This window comes from Cornus florida, unplaced genomic scaffold (genome assembly GCF_030987335.1).
Source record: "Cornus florida cultivar Cherokee Brave unplaced genomic scaffold, ASM3098733v1 CherokeeBrave_3.0.0_Hap2_Chr05, whole genome shotgun sequence".
NCBI lineage: Eukaryota > Viridiplantae > Streptophyta > Magnoliopsida > Cornales > Cornaceae > Cornus > Cornus florida.
Genome location: NW_026775575.1, coordinates 49,042,496 through 49,058,208, shown reverse-complemented (window position 1 = coordinate 49,058,208; position 15,713 = coordinate 49,042,496). Strand labels below are relative to the sequence as shown.

Here is a 15,713-nt window from a genome sequence, read left to right as displayed (position 1 = left end):
TCACCAACCCAAAAACAAAAGGAAAACTGTCTGTTCATAATAACACCTCAAGTCTACCATGCTCAACTACTGTTGGTCAGTTGTGCTTTATTTAATTAATTGCACATTCATATTCTTGGTTGGATAATTAATTAATCGGAGTTTGGAAGAAATTATTGCAAAATGAAGTTGTGTTAATGGACAAGGTAAGGCTACCCTGAGGGAGCTCTCATGGCCTTGCTATGAGCTCTGTTCTCTATCAGACAATTGACCAGAGATCCACAATCAGTTGTATTTGTATGCACTACAAGCTACTTTCAACTCATATTATATTTACATGTCTAACCACTTTGATCTTTAACTCGCATCTAAAGTGATTCTTCTTTTTATTATTTAAATTTTTAAAAATTACTAGCATCAAAAAAATTATAGCTTTGTTGTCGTACTTGGAAGGAATGAAACTATTTTTTATTTGCATTTAGTTCGAAAATACTTGTTGTTAAGTAATTATAATTCTTGTCTGAAAAAGTTTTAAGTTAAGATTCTTATTTGAAATACTTGTTTTTATTTGAAAAAGTTTTAAGTTAAGATTCAATAAAAGTCTTGAATGAAATGCTTATTTCAAATAAAAACAAGTATTTTACAAATTTAGATATACCTTTAATGAAATGCTTATTTCAAATAACATACCAAATTCAAAGATAACCTTGAAGCCACACTTGAAAGGAAAGGAATTATAAACCATATTCATTTGAATATTAGGAATATGGTGTTCATCCTTTAGAATGACCAGCTTACCAGAAGTGCAATTTCATCCAATTACTCTTGTGCCCACCAACATAGGATATTGGGTTACACGATTCCCCCACTAGGTATGGAAGAATTTTGGTCACCTTTAGGGCATGTTTGGTGTGGTGGAATGAATTGGAATGGAATGAGAATAGAGGTGGGAATGGAATGAGAATGGAATGGAATGAGAATAGAGGTGGGAATGGAATGAGAATGGAATGGAATGGAATGAGAATAATGATTCTCATTCCACCGTTTGGTTGTAAACATGGAATGTGTAAAAATGGAATCTCATTCTCATTCTTATGTTTGGTAAGAAAGTTAGAATAAAATGAATTTATATTGTTTCTTTAAATTACATTTTATTATTAGTAAAAAAAATTAACTAAAAAAATTAATTTGCAAAAATAAAAGGGAAAGAGATAATAGAGAGAGAAAAATAAACGAGATAGAGAGGAGGGGAAAAAACAGCATATAGATATATATATATATATATATTGTATTATATTTTATATAGTGTGTGTATGCGTGAATTATCTCTTTAAATTATTTTATTACTTTATTAATTCTTGGCGGGAATGGAATGGTCATTCTACCTCTCAAGAAGTGGAATGGGCATTCCACCTTTTTGATGGAATGGGCATTCCTTAGGAATGGCCATTCCACTTGTAATGTGACACACTAAACAAAAGAATGGAAACAAATGCATTTCATTCCACCTTCATTTGATTCCATTCACACCAAACATAACATTAGTAGGATGATATGCCAATTCAATCCACCTTGATATCTTCTCATTGATCAAATTAAAACTTGTTCAGATAATGTTTTGTCCCCCAGAATAGTTGGACATAGCTAAGTCATGACAAAAACGATTTTCAATTGTTGAAGGAAAAATAAAATTTTCCTTTCCACCGTTGGTATATTTTTTACCATAAAAAACCTGGATATTCGGTTCAGAAATTAACCGAATAAACAATGCTGGACAACAACAAAAATGAATCCATTGGAGAGAAAACTATTTTCAAATTGTTAGAACCAATATATTGAAATGGGAAATATTGAGGCTTTGAGGCTCGTAATCGTTTCTTAAAGATAATTGAAGTCTCTTCCACGTACAAACGGAAGACAAATGGCAGTACTATTTTCGGGATTCAACTAAGCCAAGATATCAAATCTGTATGTTCATGAATGTTGCACTTCTCTTTATGAACTTGTATATTTATCTCCGTCCGGAAAATATGAAACTCATACACTCAAACTCAATAATTTGAAAATACTTTTTCAAATCTCTTTTTTCTCTCTTACTTGTATTGAGAGTGTCTTTTGTAGGCTAGGTAAACCTTCTATTTACTCCAATATAAGTGAGGATGTAATTAACTTAGTATTAATGAAGATATATTTATTATGATCATAAATAACATATTAACTAAAGTAGATTAAATGTATCAGGTTAAGTTTAGCGTTTGTAAAATACTTAAAGTCTTCATAAATATAGATTAATAAAATCAATTTGAAACATAACTCCAACAGTATTTGCAATAAAAAATCTGGGATCGTTGCAATATTTTGTTTGAATGGAAGCCTATACATCCAGTGATGGTTTATACCTAACATAGAAGAAATATACTCTTGATTTGCTTATATGCTCCAACATAGAAGATGCTAAATCATGCACCACGCCTTTTGGCACAATAGAAGTTGGTTTATTGGATGAAATATTACATGATGTAACTGAGTATCGCAGTATTGTGTGAGCTCTACAATATCTTACACTTGCTAAGCCTAATCCAGCATAGGTCGTGAATCAAGTGTGTCAACATATGCATGAACCAACTACTTTACATTGGACAGTCGTCAAACGAATTCTTTAGATGACAGACTGTTATTCAAACGTGGGACGTTGGCATTGGAGGGATACTCAGATGCTGACTACGTTGGATGTTCATTTGATAGAGATCCATCGATGGCATTGGAGCCTATCACTGGTTTTAGCAAAATGTCCCACATATATATGGTAAGAATCAATTAAAATACCGTAGCTTTCTAGGGTTTGATCATCCTTCAAGATCCAGCCCTTGTAAATCAAACGCGGCTCATTGGCGGGGATATTCGCAATTCTGAGGGCGCACGGATTTGAACGATTCGATAGTGGACTCAAGGCTGAGTTGCACAGAGAACTTTGAGCCACCACACCATCATCAATTTTCTTTGATTTCGCCCGTCGTCTGATTTTCGCTGGTCGCCGCTGGGAGGTGGCATGCCGTTTACAAGTTGTGGGTTTGTTCTTTGGGTTTTTGGTGTTGATTATGGCGATAGCCACCGGGATTGTGTATGTGGTGAGTGGTTTGATGACTGTTGGTGGAATTGGGTGGTGCTATTTGATGAAGTTATGCCGGACAAAGAAGTGGTTTGAGTTCAATAATGGTGATGGACTTGTGATTTTCTCAGCAACGATCACAGGTACGCGTTTTGACTGACTTTTTTTGATGAATAACCTTTGATTTCTGGTTGAGAATCTGTTTGTTTATGTAGTATTTTCCAGAAGGGCATCAATTATGAATGATTTGCTCGCTTCTTTTAGACTTTTCCCTCTAAACTGCAATTCCATTGGATGTGGTCACCATGAAGTTTTCGGAATTTCTTTGTTAATTCAGTTATTAATTTTAGAAGAGGTTAGTTAGAAAATGAATTATGAGCAAAATTCGGTATTGCATTTTACATTTGCTAGGCTTGTTGATTGTACTAAGAAGCTTCTCTTGAAACTAAACTTAGATGTCCGCTGAAGGAAACTTGAGAATATAAAATTCCTAGTTGGGCATGGATACGACAGGATATGTCAAAAAATGGGATTTCAATGCACCTTTAAAATATAACAACACCCATCTAACTCTATGCTCCAAATTAGTGATTTCAGTCAAGATACTGTGGTTAAAATAAGCAATATTTTTTGTTTTTGTTTTTTTGTATATTTTATAATACATTATATTGTTATTTTTTGACATATCCTGCCGTATGCATGTCCTATTTCTTTCACACCTATTGTATCACAGTGTCTGTAATGCGTCGTACCTGTGTCCCTTGTCACGTGATTTTGACATGAACTCCTGTAATAGTTGACATGGTGAAGTATCATTACTTGGCAAGGCAGATTAAATTATGGACTTAATTTGTGAAGTACAGTTACTTCAAAACTCAGATTTGCAGATGCTGTGTTTTTCTTTTAATTTGTAGATTGATGGGTTCTCAGAGCAACTACTTTGTGAAATACCAAAGGTTAGGTCTGTCCTGAGTTCTCAGTGCTATAACCCAACTGTTGCGGGACTAGAACGGACTCAACTGAGTAGTGTCCCTTGTAGTTTGATTGGGTGAAATTGAACTTTGCTCGGGTCAACCAATGAATGGACAATTATTGTATGCCCTCAATTTCTAGATTATTTAGCTGAATTCTGCTATAAATTCTGAACCATTTCCCTGATATTTTAGCCAAGTTTAAGAAATATGGTGGTTTTTGACAATATTCTAATATATACTTTTTTCCTTTTTTGTTTGTTTCCCCAAACTTATAACAAAAATTATTCTACCCAAATTTTACATCAATTTGGTTTTTACTGCATGTTTAAGCATTTCTTTTCCCCTGCAAAAGACTTCCAGAATGCCCTTGGGGAGACTTGAACCCTTCACCTTTCATTTTGAAAGGAGAGGAGATATCTCTAAGTTCTAGGCCTTGGTACCACATATTTAGCTTTGAGTAACATGAATGCAATAGAGTTACTGGCCACGTGGATAATCCTTGATAAGGAGTCTTGGTCCTCTTTGATGAACAAATAGAAGACTCTGGTGCAAGGGGCTGTTGGACTTTATGTGAACTCATAATCAACCATTTCAATAATGCTATGATGCTATAAGAACTTAATTTGAAGACTCTGCTTATTACAGTTTGAACTTGGGATGCTTTAGAAGAGGAGTTTTTCAAAACGATGGAAATTAACAGGAAGCTTATTGGTGTGGGAAAAAGGTCAATGTTAGAGCAACATGGCTTCCATTTCAAGAATTTTCTGGAGCACTTCAGGGATATCATGTGTCATTCTGGTAAGAAATGAAATATTAGTGTAAACCTTATGAACAATGAAATTTCCTCAATGAAGTATAGAGTTCCATGCGGTTCAAAACTTTTGTGCAGCATGTTACTTCTTCAAGGAAATTATTCAGTGCAATCCCCTGGGGTTAACAAGGATGTAGTGTTTGTAATAGGAATTCTGTAAATGAATATTTTGTGGCATGGCATGAACTACGACAATGTTATTGATGGACTTTGTTGTTACAACTATGCACATTCTTATTTGATTGAAGTTTGTCTTTGATTGTTTCTCTACAGTTGGTCTTGAAACACTTTTGAGTTTGTTAATTACTTGGGGCTGTAATAGGGACACCTGTAGTTCCAAAATGTGCCACCAATGTCCTAGATCTACCTTTTTTTTTGTCAGTAGAAAATTTGCCATTTGCTCTTAGCTACCAAAGAAGAATACAATTTGTGTCAGTTCTTTCAATTGAGATTGAAGTGGTGCTTTCTGCTTTCCCCTTGAATAGGCAGGAATTAGAGAACTTTTTGATTGGAGGTTGGGGGATCAAGTTCTATAGGGGCACATAGTGGGTGCTTGTGTGTGTATCTTACCTACTAAAAAGAGAAAAAAGAAAAAGGAATGTCTGCACCAGTATGCACTTAGCAATTTCATTATAAGACGAAGAATTCACAAGGAACGATATATTAGAGATTGAAGTCAGTTATGAACCCAGGGTCGTCTTCAAACTGATGATAAAGAGATGTCTTCACTGCCCTTTCCACTCACCAAGTCCTTCCAGTTGCTTGCAAATGAGATTTCACCGTCATAGGTTCCTCTAGCCACGATCTTGTGAGGTGTTTTCTCTTCAGTGATTTCAGGACTTAATAAGCTTGTAACTGCTGGAGGAATATGGTAGTGTTGCGTTGTCTCTTCAGTGATTTCTTGGCTTGGAGAGAGCATGAGTTCTAAGGGAGGAAGGTGGCCAACCTTTGGATTATATAAGCTTTTCCTGTCCGATGATGAAGTTTCAGTGCTGTCAATAGGCCATGAATCTGTTGAGATGATCACACTTGATCTGTTTCTGGAAATATTGCGCTTTGCAAGCTTATGCCAGTTTTTGAGACCCTTAATTATAAGATCACTGAATACAGCTTTCTTCATGTTCGAACCCATCTGTTATATTGATTGATCATGATGAAAAATATTATCAGATATAGCAGAGAAGTTATTCATTGACACACTTTAATTAGAAGCTTATCAACGAACTGATCTTTTATGAGTGAATATGTTTATTTTGTTTTGGGTCATTTGACACAATTTGCGAGAAAGTATTCCATATGTCGTGGTGTTATACTAATTGGATAGACTGTACAGCAATCTGCCTGCACTAGAGGTGAGTTTCTTGATTCAGCCCTTTAACTTGAGGACCATTTTTGGTTTATTTTTGGACTGTCTATATTGGCTATATAATTCTCTTTGGGGCTGCATAACTGTCAAAGGGATCAGCTAGGTCAATTTATTTGAAGCCTATTTGTTGATAGTTTTAGGTTTTCTACCTGATATAAATACAGACATGAGTATGACTCCCTCCTCCTTTAATATAAATACAGACATGGGTATGACTCCCTACTTCTTTAATTGATGTACTTTAACAAGAGCTTTTATTTATCAAATAAATTTGTTCTGTGCTAAGTGGGAAGCTATTGCGCCTGCATATATATATATATGAATATCCTTTTTGGTAAACCTGCACCAGAAACATTACCAGAAGTTGTTGGGAATTGTGAGGTACATTCTCATTCCTTGGTGTCTTACACTGAATTGTCATTAGGCATTCTAGCTGCTCACTTTGTTTGCCACTAAATTATTTTCAGCGATTCTTCTAGTTGGAGTATTGGTTGTGACACTAACTGACTTTCTGTTTGTCAGTTCTCCTGAATTGTAGAATATTAGTTTCTAGTAAATAAAAACATGATGGATAGAGCTTTGCATTATTGCCTGTCATTGGAATGTCTATCAGAAGAGTGCCTTTAATTTTATGCTCTCTTTCTGACCGAGTAATTCTGTCTGAAGTTATTTCTACGTGCATTCAGATGCTATGTAAAGGAAATAAATTTTCTTCATTTCATGGTTCCTAGAAACATCTATTGCATTTGGTCTTTTCTGGATGGGATATGTGAATCTGTACCTGTGTCACGAGTGCATAAAGAGGGAGGGTCACATAACCACAAAGGAACTGAGCAATCACGCCCGTAGCAATCCTTAAGGCTATGTCCATATCTTCTCTATTGAAGCAAGATCTTAGGCCATACTCATACTGTAGTTTGCCAATGGGGTCAGCATAAAATGTGAAAAAAATTCTGTATTTACCAACTTTAGATACCTACCCATGTCCAAGTGAAGAATGCCAGCTGAAAGGAGTTCTGCAATATAATTCAAGAGCTGTAGTCATAATCTTATTAAAGCACATAATATGGACATCTATGCTTCATTTAGGATAATTTCATCTGATAAAGATATACTTAACAATTAGTAATTCATAACTTATTCTTTGCTCCTGCCTGAACAACAACATTACTTTTTGGTAGTAAGCATTATTATATTTCCGTTGAATTTTCTTACTTCTTTCCTTGCTATTACAGATATTATATTTGCATAATTAATTTTGTAATATGAAATAGCACATAATATAAGGACAAGCAAATCACATCTTGCTTGCGCTATTATGTTGAGGGAAATTTTGTTTCTAATGGGAAGACATGGTGATATGACTAAAAAGTTCCTATTTTCCTTTAAATCTTTTAATGTGCATTTAATTGTTCATTTTTGCTCATGAGTTAGTTTCCTATTTTCCTTTAATCATTTTATGTGCATTTAGTTGTTCATTTTTGCTCATGACTTAGTTTCTTGTCTGAGTCTCTCCCTCTCCATCCCTCTCTCTGGTGATTTGTGTGTGTGATTTTGGGTGTGTTTGTTAAGATATGTGTAAATGAAATTTTCTTTGATTTTCTCTACCTGGATTAAGATGAACTGGATGAGATGAAGAAGCCACTTAGGTTGACGAAACCAGAAAAGTTCGTCATTGGGCTTCACTGGAAAAGCCCCTAGAATCACAGCGTTTCTTTTGTAGCTTTCCAAACACATTTTGGTTATTACAACTTCAAGTTTTGTCCCCACAACCATAGCAATCTTCAGTAAAAGATATGAAAGCAGATAATTCAAAAATTAACGAGAGCACGATCCTTTAAGCATGTATTTGTATGTAAGATAACAATATTAGAGTTATTCATTGTACCGCTAGAGGAATAAAAGGTAGCCAATAGTAGTTGTAGAACCCTGCAGATAAATCAGTTTACACTGAGTGAGGAAATGGAGACATAATTGTTTCTACAAATTAAAGAAAAGAGTGTGGGGCTTTTCTTAGTTTTGTGGAAGAAATTGGTCTATAAAACATGCAAGGTTTCACGTATTGAGATCAAGAAATTTTTTATTTTATTTTCGAAAACAAATAGATTCTATATTTTGAAGGAGAATGACTGATGGAGAACGAGCTATGATTTTCATTGATGAGCCACACGTGTTCCGCCTCTACTTTTGGAGAAGGGGCAAAGATTAATGAAATTAGGAATTGATGTAGATTAGGGTTCCCTCCGTGTCTTGTTCTCTCTCTTCTTCTTGCTTTTCTCAATCCCTCAGTCTCTCCAGCCTACCCCATTCAATCTATCCTCTCATCCCTTTCGTCTGTCTACTCACCTCTTTTGTCTAGTCTCATCTCATCTTCTCATTCTCATCCCCTTCTTTCTTTCTTTCTGGTTACTACTTCTCCTGTGTCAATTGGTATCAAAGCACTATTTGTTCTATATCAATGACTTCCTTCAATCCTCTATTTATTTATTTTCGTGGGCAAGTCCATTTTATGGATAAAGGTAGGCTTTATGTGCCATGTTTATGTTATGCTTCATTTATATATATTAACCTACTGTTATAGGGGTCAAATTTTCTCCTAAACTTTGCCTATGTAATGGCCCTTGGTCGCATCAAGTATTAGCCAACCCGCACACACAATCATACACACGGGCCACGGCACACAAAATACAGGAACAAGGATTCCCAACCTTTACTTTGCTCACAAAAGTAGAATGGTCTGCCTTATGTTTGCGGGCAAAGTCACAGACTTCCTTTCGCTCTGTCAACACAGCCCCATCATTGCCTATCTGCAAGCTACAATAAGAACTGCCCACAACTGCCTTGTTTGAGTCTAGACAAGAACAGCCTAGGCAGTTGGGGCAAAAATTGACCCCCACAACACCTACCATCTTTACTGTCTACAGTTACACCCGTAATCCAATAGCATGGATGCAGTCTAATTTGTCCTTTTGTGTTCTCAAACAAAAGAAGCACAGTCTAAGTGAATTAGATACAGTAGGCTATCTTACCATGTGCGCCGAAGAATATGAAAAGTAAGGAGTAGATCCAGATCCAAAATCTGCACGAGAGAGACAGAGAGAGTTTATAAAATCTTAGTTTTTGGTTGTGTGATCTTTTTTATTAGGTTTTATTGGTTCTTCCTTATTAGTAAAAACGTAGTTTCTTGTGATTATAAATATTTTTTCTAGTCTTCTCAGTCTTAAATATTTGTGGCCATTGTTCTGTGATAAAGTGATCATTACCTTTTTTCAACCACCTGCTCAAAATCCTCATCGAAAGCTCTTGCTAGGTACTTTTGGAAGTTAAATTTGCTGCCTTCAGCAAAGTGGGCCTAGGAAACCAAGCAAGAAAAACCAGATTTTAGTTGTAAAAGGACATTGTTACAATTGGGTTTATCAACCCTGCCATGGACTTCAGGTCAGTTTATTCATGCTTTTTGCCTTGCTCATTCGTATTGCTGCTTTAAAGGCAAATTCAAGGTTTGTCCACAGTTCCTCATCCATGCTTAAGGGTTGAACCTAGGTCAAGCTAGTTTAGCTGAGGTTGTTTCAAGCATACGAGGGCCTAAATATCCCAGTCCCTTAATTTGGTTAGGTTGAAATGCTTAACCCTGATCCACCTCCCTAATCTATGGGTCAACCGTACTTGACCTTTTTATCACATTTAACCTACAACAACAACAAAAAACAAAGCCTTTCTCTGATTTATACTATATAATGTATAATTACAAACAGTTCTCTCCATTTATAGTAGTATACTTCTAATTTACCTTTCAAAAAAAAAAAAAAAAAAAAAAAAAAAAAACAGGAAAAAACAAAAATGATAATAAATAAAAATAAACATAGAAACAAAGCCTTCTCTGAACTACTTGGGGTTGGTAAAGAATCCTATATTTTCATTATGCTCTAAGGTAACAGTTTCAATCAAGTCACATGTATATAACTTTTTACCTCTTTCTTTAAAAAAATTATCGTTGAAGAATTTATGACATTGAAAAATAATGCTAAAGATTAGGTTCATATATAATAAATCCCGCCATGGATAATGACCTTTTTTACTATTGATAATGATGGTATTTGGAGCCTAGTGTCTGCTTCATAGAAGGCTGACAGGTATTATATGTTCTTGTTTGATGGAAGATATTATGTTACATTGCCAACAGGCTCTAGCCTAGATGGTATAAGCTCTCTCTCTTCAAAGGGGAGGTTGAGTGTTCGAGCCTAGGTGGGGGCAAAATATGGGCGTGTGTGTTTGCTTTACCATTAAAAAAAAAAGAGAAGATATTATGTTACATTAATATATAATTTGATGAACTATATTACAAAATGAAAATTTAGGTTGCAAATTGAAGATCACTTATGTCTGTATCTTCAACATTTCCCCTTTGAAAATAGTCATATTTTTTTTTCCTCCAATCACTTGGGCTAGAAATCCTTATATCTAGTCTATGACCTAATGATGTCTCATTGCCCTTCAGGCTGGGTTAATTGACCCTAACCCTAGTACCCAACCTGTTGGTGAAAAATTTGTGCTCTCAACTCTTCCGAGCTCAAGAACAAAAGCTGGGTTAAGGTTGGATCCTAAAATGCCTCCCTTTCCATTTGTCCATTATCTAAATTTCCTACTTGGCATTATGGTTGAGATGTTCTTGCTTACCATTATGAAGCCATTGCGAAGTGTGAAGTAATCAGCTTTTGAGACGGAGCCACTGATTTGTCTTATAAAACAAGCCTAAACCAAAGAGAGGACATTAAATGTCAATGGTAAATGTGGAACCAATTCAAGGAAATTTTCTGATGGCAAAAAAAGCTTGTTTGCTATTTCTTTGTATGTGCATGTGCAAGGAAGTGTGCATGTATATGTATTTGATAATTAACTTGACACTTTGACAGTGGTTATTGTCATTTTTTAATCAACTTTTGATATTGTGAATTTTATTAAAGACCATGAATGTTAGAAAATTTTCTTTGACAGTCACATCACCGTTGAAGGTCTCAAAACAAAAAGTTAAAAGAAAGCAGACACACACCTGCTTTTCAAAGGTGTTGAAATTGCAAAGTTGTGAGAGAAGTATATCCTAAAAGTTATTCATTCCTCAGGACTATATTTTCATGATATTTGACTGTTTGTCTCATGAAAATAATAGGAAACTACTGATGACAATGGATATTTTAAAATAAATTTTGCGATTTTAAGTTACAGATTGGATTTTCGGGAACTTATTTTCATGTCATATAAAAAACCAAATATTGATGCCGTGACTGATTATTGAATTGAAAAGACAAAGTTACTTTATGAGCTCATTAGTCAGTTATATTTGAAATCACTTCCGTTTTTTATCTAAAATACTTGAAACTGTCAAGGAGCTACATTTTTAGGAATAATTTGGCCAATTTGTACAAGCTTATAAGAATTAGTTTGTATATCTAACTTTTGTCAGTTTTCGCTTAATATATGGTCTAAACTATTACAGGTGTCCCCCTGGAAAGGAACAGACTTACTGGCCAAAGAAAGATAGGATAGTCACTCCTGAACTTCAAATGTCGCTGCCCAAATGATGTTTGACGGGTGAGCTGAAATCTCCTTGGATCTGTACTTCCAACATTTTATTAAACAAAAAGAATGCAGAAAGAACAAGAAAATATACGATATGTTACATGCAGATACAATGCACATGCATTTTGATTTTACCTCATTGTTGCATGCTACTTTAACTTTGTTGCTTCTGTGAGTGCATAGATAATCATTGACATTGTAAATTTTGGATTTTCCTTATCTCAATTTACTGATGATTCAACATTAGATTTCTAAAATTGACATAATATTAGATTTTAAACACATTGAGGGTTGGAATGAATACATGAAAAATGTCAAGTGAAGCATTTTACCTGGTTCTTTTAACATTATCTGGTGGTGCAACATGGTTACATTTTGAATAAATACTGTTCACTTTAGGCTATTAATCTATTCTTTATTTTGTTCACACTGCTCATTGTAATGAATATTATCACTAGTCTGTGTTCCTGTGGTGCGAGTGTTAGAGGGTGGGGGAGGGGAGTAGAGAGACAAACTATATGAATTCGGGAGGTTGTTAAGTGATTCTCAAGTAAAGGAGGTTGTCCTTATGGTGAGGTGGTAGGGAGCCTTGCTTTGATTGAAGAATAAGCTACCTGAGGGAGTACATAGGTCCATGGTATGGTGGTTGTGAAGCGTAGTAGGCCTTACAGAAAACACATGCTTGAGAGTTCTACATGCACCTAGCTAAAGGGACTTTGTAGTGTTGAATCAGGTGCTTATATTGTGACTTGATGAGCTCCCAGGTGCATGCAAAGATCAGTTTGAATTTACTGTAATGTTTCAGCCAGCTCGAAAAGGGAAACATTTTTTTCCCTGGGTAAAAAGGGAACATTTGGGATATGCAATGAAATGGTAAATTTTTTTTTTGAAAAAGTACATAAGCTACTTGAAAAAGTAAAATATAATAACAGGTCGTAATGTTACTACCGTTAGCAATTTGATACCCAATGGTTTGAGTTTCTTCTTCCCATGCTTTCCATCTCCTCATCTGTTGACAATTTTTTTTTTAGGACTAGTCACTTATTGTTGTGGAGAGAGTAGCAGCAGCAAGCTTTTCTTAGTAAGCAAGTAAAAAAATGACAACATATATAATTCACTTTCATTTAATAATAATTTCCATAAAAGTGTATTGTGTGCACAAACTTTATCATAGATGCTGTAGGAACGTCACAATTAAAAGTTGGGCCAATCTAGGTGGTGACTGGGCACTGTGGATTACCATCCAATCAATGATATTTTCCTACAATAGTGATCAAAATCTTGATAATTACTAAACTAGAAACAATTAAGAAAAGGGATATGAAAAGAGAGAAAAAGGAGTGGAGTTATTGATTCTGATTTTACAGAAATGAGAGAAGCCACGCCTTTGAAGATGAATTTGGAACTTTTTCAGAGATTGATTTGATAAGCTATGTTTTAGGTTTGAGATAAATCTTAAGGAAAATGCTAGAATGGGGCCTTCATCTTAGATTTTCTCAAGTCTTAATTGCCTTCCTAGTGGTAACTGGTAAACGTTACCTTTGTGCTTTAAAATTAGGCAGAAGCAACCATAAGGTAAGTATGGGATAGTAACTATATGCACACGTGAATGTATATTTACCTGAATGCATATATACAGACATGCAAACACATATATATAATACTTTGGCCAAAATGAAAAAAGAAAACCCTCGAATTATTCTGCATTTGCAAATAATCCCCTGAACATCGAAGAACCCTCTAAATTATAAAAGATTTGCAAATAATCCCCTCCATCATTCAATGTTAGTAAAGTGATTAAATTACGTAAGTACTTTAAAAATGAGAATGAAAAATTAAGTTAGATATTTAATTTTGAAATAACAAAGTTATCCAAAACTGAGTCAAGACACTAGGATCTTATATTGAAATAACCCAACTCATTTTTCCTGTGTAAGTCTTGAAAATTGATCCCTTCATATATTTTTATATGGAAGTAATTTGGTCCAGACAAAGGGCATATTGGTCTAAATAGAACCCATTTATGTTTTTAACAGAAAATTAACGGCAAGGGGAAATTTCAAGGTTTTACAATAGTTCAAGGGATTGCTTTTTGAAGATTTTATAGTTCAAAGGGGTTATTTGCAAATGTAAAAAAGTTGAAGGGTTTTTTTTTTTTTTTTTTTTTTTTTTTATTTTTTTTATTGAATTTTGCTGTAATATTGATTCTTTTTGGATTATGAAATTTAGAAATGTAATTCAATCATCATAGTGTTTGTTCTGTTTCAAGGGGATTTCTTCAAAGGTGGGAATAAATTGTCCACGCTGTTTTAGATACTAATTGACCATGCAAAATTAATTGTTCATGATGTGATTACTTAGATTGTAAAGGTTACTCATGGATTGGAATTTGGAACTTGAATTGGGAAGCTTACTGTTTCATTCAGTCATACGAAAATGGTATATTGCACACGCGCGCACAAACACACATATAGCTGAAGCTGTCTTTACCCCCGTTTGGAAGTGGGACTAATCCATTCAAAATCTTACCCCTAGATCACAGGTTAGGTAAACTTTTAAATTCTTGAGGAATCGAATGGGAAATTATTGAGATATACCAAGAGGCTATCAAACAATAGCCAAAAGTAGGACATGGAATATTATTTGAGATTTTTTAGAAATTGAATCTAATGAAAAGTAATTGAAGATGTACATGGGGTAAAGAATATATAGCTCATTTGATATACTTTTTACATTATATCATATAAGAAAACTGATCAAAACTATGTTTTTATCGCATGGATCAAAACTTGTGGTCAGTTTGAACCATTCCCAGTATATCATAAATAATCCTAAAAATCCCACTTCTTTTTACTAAAGTTGTGTCACTGATTGGAGACAATAGATCAGTACACCATTCAGTTAATGCAAGATTAATAACTGTTCTGGTACCTTAGTCATCCCCAGACACATTGTCAATATGCAGAACAGAACATGGAATACTGCCAGGACTGAGATGAAGATGTTTAGCTGCAAAATTGCTTTCCTTGACACCAGAGAAACCATACCCTGTACTCCTTATCAACCAAACAAAAGAACATAATTTGCATTATGTGAACCTATTTTACATATTGAACATGGTATGTTATCGCAGTTTGATCAATTATTAATGATACTGATTGACACTATGGTTAACTAATGTTCCTCACCTTTTCCTCACAGAAGGGATCATTGGTGATTCCACTAAGGTTTGTGTTCGAATTGAAGTCTGAGATCTGTGCTGCAGATGAAACATTAGGTTCTATGGATGATTGCTGAGGATCCTTGCAAGGAAGGAAAGAATTTGCTACGGCTTTGGCAACACAGATTTTCGATACGGGAACTTCTTCTGCTATGGTAAGAAGCAATGATATGAAACCCAGTATCATCATTTCTGCATTTTAAGTCCAAAACCAATATTTAGTCAGGTAATAATGCCTAAAAATTTGAGTGATCAACGCATGAAAATCTAGGCATCTTAGGAATGCATATGAAAAAATTATATATCTGCTGAGATGAAACAGTATGATTGCTGTAGATAACCTGTTTTGATCTTTCTCAAAGCATTGTTGAGCGATTTGCTGCTTCTTCTTTTGAGAAACTGGAACATGCAAAACCATCTCTCAAATTTTCAAACATGCACTCAAACGTACACATACATGCATTAGCACATAAAGACGTGTGCAAACATACATTATATGTGTGTATATATAAATATATATATATATATATATATATATATATATATACACACACATATACCTGAGTCAGATGGTGAAGAGCAACATCAATGATAAAAGAGATGAAGAAGAAAGCAAAACAAAAGATGGAAACAGCCCATGTGGGTGTGTCTTCGAGTGTACGTTTTTCTCTGTCCAT

The 15,713-nt window shown here is 34.7% G+C and overlaps 2 protein-coding genes across 2 annotated transcripts; both read right to left on the bottom strand.

The window, feature by feature from the left end:
- Positions 1–5,282: 5,282 nt before the first annotated feature.
- On the bottom strand, positions 5,283–9,148 carry LOC132309254 (MLO-like protein 12). The gene is made up of 6 exons (XM_059807576.1): positions 8,929–9,148; positions 8,128–8,168; positions 7,848–8,021; positions 7,220–7,264; positions 7,021–7,149; positions 5,283–6,005 (listed from the first exon to the last, which is right to left on the bottom strand). Exons 1-6 carry the CDS (start codon positions 9,146–9,148, stop codon positions 5,574–5,576), a joined length of 1,041 nt encoding a protein of 346 aa, XP_059663559.1. The 3' UTR covers positions 5,283–5,573.
- Positions 9,149–14,748: 5,600 nt separating this feature from the next.
- Positions 14,749–15,713, bottom strand: LOC132309253 (MLO protein homolog 1-like). Its single transcript, XM_059807575.1, has 4 exons — positions 15,597–15,713; positions 15,378–15,435; positions 15,016–15,228; positions 14,749–14,864 (listed from the first exon to the last, which is right to left on the bottom strand). The coding sequence occupies exons 1-4, from the start codon at positions 15,711–15,713 to the stop codon at positions 14,749–14,751; spliced, it is 504 nt and encodes a 167-aa protein (XP_059663558.1).

Coding starts and splice junctions, on each gene's coding strand:
- LOC132309254 (XM_059807576.1), bottom strand. CDS start 9,148: ATGGTAGGTGTTGTGGGGGTCAATTTTTGCCCCAACTGCCTAGGCTGT. Junction 8,169..8,928: donor GGTTGGGAATCCTTGTTCCT/GTATTTTGTGTG, acceptor ATTTATCTGCAG/GGTTCTACAACTACTATTGG. Junction 8,022..8,127: donor TACCTTTTATTCCTCTAGCG/GTACAATGAATA, acceptor CTTTTACTGAAG/ATTGCTATGGTTGTGGGGAC.
- LOC132309253 (XM_059807575.1), bottom strand. CDS start 15,713: ATGGACAGAGAAAAACGTACACTCGAAGACACACCCACATGGGCTGTT. Junction 15,229..15,377: donor TTTGAGAAAGATCAAAACAG/GTTATCTACAGC, acceptor CTTAAAATGCAG/AAATGATGATACTGGGTTTC. Junction 14,865..15,015: donor AATCACCAATGATCCCTTCT/GTGAGGAAAAGG, acceptor TAAGGAGTACAG/GGTATGGTTTCTCTGGTGTC.